The following is a 3,469-nucleotide window of genomic DNA, read 5'->3' as shown; positions in this document are numbered from 1 at the left end:
GAGAAGAAAAAGAACTAAAGGAGAGGAGGGGATGAACTAAAGGAGAAGAGGGGAAGAACTAAAGGAGAAGAAGAAGGACTAAAGGAGAAGAGAGGAAGAACTAAAGGAGAAGAAGAAGGACTAAAGGAGAAGAGAGGAAGAACTAAAGGAGAAGAAGAATAACTACAGAAGAGAGGAAGAACTAAAGGAGAAGAAGGACTAAAGGAGAAGAGATGAATAACTAAAGGAGAAGAGAGGAAGAACTAAAGGAGAAGAAGAATAACTAGAGAAGAGAGGAAGAACTAAAAGAGATGAAGAACTAGAGAAGAGAGAAAGAACTAAAGGAGAAGAGAAGAAGAACTAAAGGAGAAGAGAGGAAGAACTAAAGGAGTATAACTAAAGGAGAAGAAGAAGAACTAGGGAAGAGAGGAAGAACTAAAGGAGAATAACTAAAGGAGAAGAGGGGAAGAACTAAAGGAGAAGAGAAGAAGAACTAAAGGAGAATAACTAAAGGAGAAGAAGAAGAACTAGGGAAGAGAGGAAGAACTAGAGAAGATGAAGAACAGAAGCATCACACAGAGTCAGGCAGAGAGGCAGATTGGGGCAGAGTAGAAGAACAAGTTTCACTGCAGAAGAGAAGAATCAACCCTTTTATATACATAGTGGATGGAGAGATGAGATATATTTGATGTAAGCAGTCTATCTCTGTCCAGTATCTGTCTTCACTGTCAAACATGTTCAAGAGTGAAAGGTTGTTCCATGTTTAGCACTATGGCAGAAACAGTCTGACAGCTGCGTCCGTGTTGAACGCTCTCTTTATGGCAGAGACCCACACACACAGAGCCAGAGCAGAGCTGGAGAGTGTAGCTAGCAAATGTTCCCTTTGTAGCTGTAGGCAGGCTGTCTCTTATTCCGATTCCAGTATCCTAACGAGGCTTCTCTCTGCTGCCAGCCCTATAGGCTACAGCAACACGTACAATGACCTAAACATCAAACAATACTGAATAACCTCTGTCATAAAATAACAAACTACTGAGAGAGAAACAAGATTGGTTGCCATGGTGGTAGCCACTGTTTCCATGGTTTCCATTAACGATCGCCAAAGGCTGATTGACTGTGAACGTGTAAATCAAGCAGGGGTTTCTGTGCGTAAGTCATGCCTCCTTCCTCTGTCAGTTAGGCTGTGTTCCAAAATGACTACTCTCTCTACAAAATAATACAGTGGAGCTACTGAGGAAATCAATGGTGTTAATCTGTGGTACTTTGTCAAGTTATGACCATGTCAGTCAATACTTCCTCACTTCCAAATCTAGCCATACCAAGCATTCTAGGTAGTTTAATAACGTGACAGTGTGTGTGTCTGTCGACAACAGACACACAAGGTATGGTGTAGCAGTAAAGCATGTTTGTTGAGGAGAATACAACACAGCTGGTTAAGCATCAATTTAAACGTCTTTCACCTGTGAGATCAGGACAAATTAAATCCATACCTATACAGGGATCAGTCTCTGTGGGAATGACTGTCAGCAGATGGTTCAGAGAGGCCAGGGATGACTGAGCTCTGTGCATGATTATTCATGTCTGTATTTTAAGATTGCATTGGTGCTTGATATGCTTGTGTTCCAGTTCATGATGCCTTTCCAATATAACGTGTGTAACTGTGTCCAAAACACACGAGACAAACCATAGCCACAAATATCAAATGACCATAATAAACAATCAGCATTATTATCATTGTTGTCTTTTAGCTGTGCAAAGACACAAAGAAACACCCATTTTGTGATCCGTCATCACTAAGTAAATGGTCAGAGAGAGTAGGTAGTGAACTGAGATTTTACAGACAGACAGACAGACAGACAGACAGACAGACAGACAGACAGACAGACAGACAGACAAGAGAACGGACAGACAGACAGACAGGTCAGGGCCTGAGAGGTCAGCGCAGGGCAGAAGAGGTCAGCGCAGGGCAGGAGAGGTCAGGGCAGGGCAGAAGAGGTCAGGTCAGGGCAGGCGGTATTTACGGGATTGTTCTCTTTTTAACACAGAAAGGAACACCTTTAAAAAAAATCATGATAAAAGAATCAAAAAACATCACATCCCAACAATGGCTCCTTTTTCAAAACATTTTCCTTATCTTCTTTTCGGTTCATTTCTATACTCCATCTACATGTTTCCCCTGTTTGCAGTGAGTGATTTCAGAGCGCATCAGTCTCCGCCACACAGCACGCAGCCGCCACACAAACAAACGGGTCAGAAAGAGGTCCATGTTCATAAGGTCAATGTCACCATTAATGTGGCCATCTTTGTAAGGTCTATGAGTGAGTCTCCTGCTCAGCCCCTTGTGCCAAGTCATGTGATCACAGGCCGGAGGCGCTGAGCCCCATGCTGGCGGTGTGGCTCATGCAGGAGAGAGTCTGGACTGTTTCAGGGAAGTCGTGAGTTAGGATGCGTCCGTTCTCTCCTCCACCTGCTCCTCCCCCCCCTCCTCCTCCCCCTCCCCCGTTCCCGCTCATTCTGGTCATGGAGGAGCAGTGCATGGCGTCGTTGACGTTCTGCTGCAGATAACAGAGAGAAAAGAGGGCAACAGAGTTGGACACCAAGACAAGAGTCACAGCCATGCATACATCCTGTCTATGGGCTCTCAGTAATACTGGTCACCTAAACAGAGGTTAGTCCTACCAGGTAAATAGTGTCTATGGGCTCTCAGTAATACTGGTCACCTAAACAGAGGTTAGTCCTACCAGGTAAATAGTGTCTATGGGCTCAGTAATACTGGTCACCTAAACAGAGGTTCAGGTAAATACTGGTCACCTAAACAGAGGTTAGCCCTACCAGGTAAATAGTGTCTATGGGCTCTCAGTAATACTGGTCACCTAAACAGAGGTTAGCCCTACCAGGTAAATAGTGTCTATGGGCTCTCAGTAATACTGGTCACCTAAACAGAGGTTAGCCCTACAAGGTAAATAGTGTCTATGGGCTCTCAGTAATACTGGTCACCTAAACAGAGGTTAGCCCTACCAGGTAAATAGTGTATGTATCTCCTGGGGATTTAGACTCTAACAAAGACAAGAGGATAGGCTGGTGTAATATAATGCTAAAATATAACTATCATAGTATTGTAATACAGTAGAATAATATTGTATTATATTAGTCTTGTAATCGCTGACGTTTCAACCACAAGGTCTTTGTTGAATCAACAGCCCTCCATTTGATCACCTCCTATCTGATTTCTCTACAGGAATACTGGAATATATTAACAATAATAGTAGTGTGAATGAATGTGTAACTAACTACAGGCATCTATGAACAGGCTAGAAGAAACCAGCATGTCTCTATTATGATGGTAAGTGTTTGGCAGACAATGCACCCTATTCCCCATATAGTGCCCCCTATTCCCTATATAGTGCACCCTATTCCCTATATAGTGCCCCCTATTCCCTATATAGTGCACCCTATTCCCTATATAGTGCACCCTATTCCCTATATAGTG

At 43.3% G+C, this 3,469-nt stretch overlaps 1 protein-coding gene across 1 annotated transcript in view; it reads right to left on the bottom strand.

Annotated features, from left to right (window-relative positions):
• Window positions 1-421: 421 nt before the first annotated feature.
• LOC112257066 (glutamate receptor 1-like) overlaps window positions 422-3,469 on the bottom strand; it is a 212,099-nt gene continuing 209,051 nt past the window's right edge. The window contains exon 17 of the mRNA XM_042325960.1: window positions 422-2,534. Coding sequence (XP_042181894.1) covers window positions 2,337-2,534 — 198 coding nt within the window. The 3' untranslated portion in view covers window positions 422-2,336. The remainder of the gene's footprint in view (window positions 2,535-3,469) is intronic.

The sequence above is a fragment of the Oncorhynchus tshawytscha genome, linkage group LG08 (assembly GCF_018296145.1).
Source record: "Oncorhynchus tshawytscha isolate Ot180627B linkage group LG08, Otsh_v2.0, whole genome shotgun sequence".
NCBI lineage: Eukaryota > Metazoa > Chordata > Actinopteri > Salmoniformes > Salmonidae > Oncorhynchus > Oncorhynchus tshawytscha.
The sequence above is the reverse complement of the archived record's forward strand: the minus strand, read 5'-3'. Positions and strand labels throughout refer to the sequence as shown.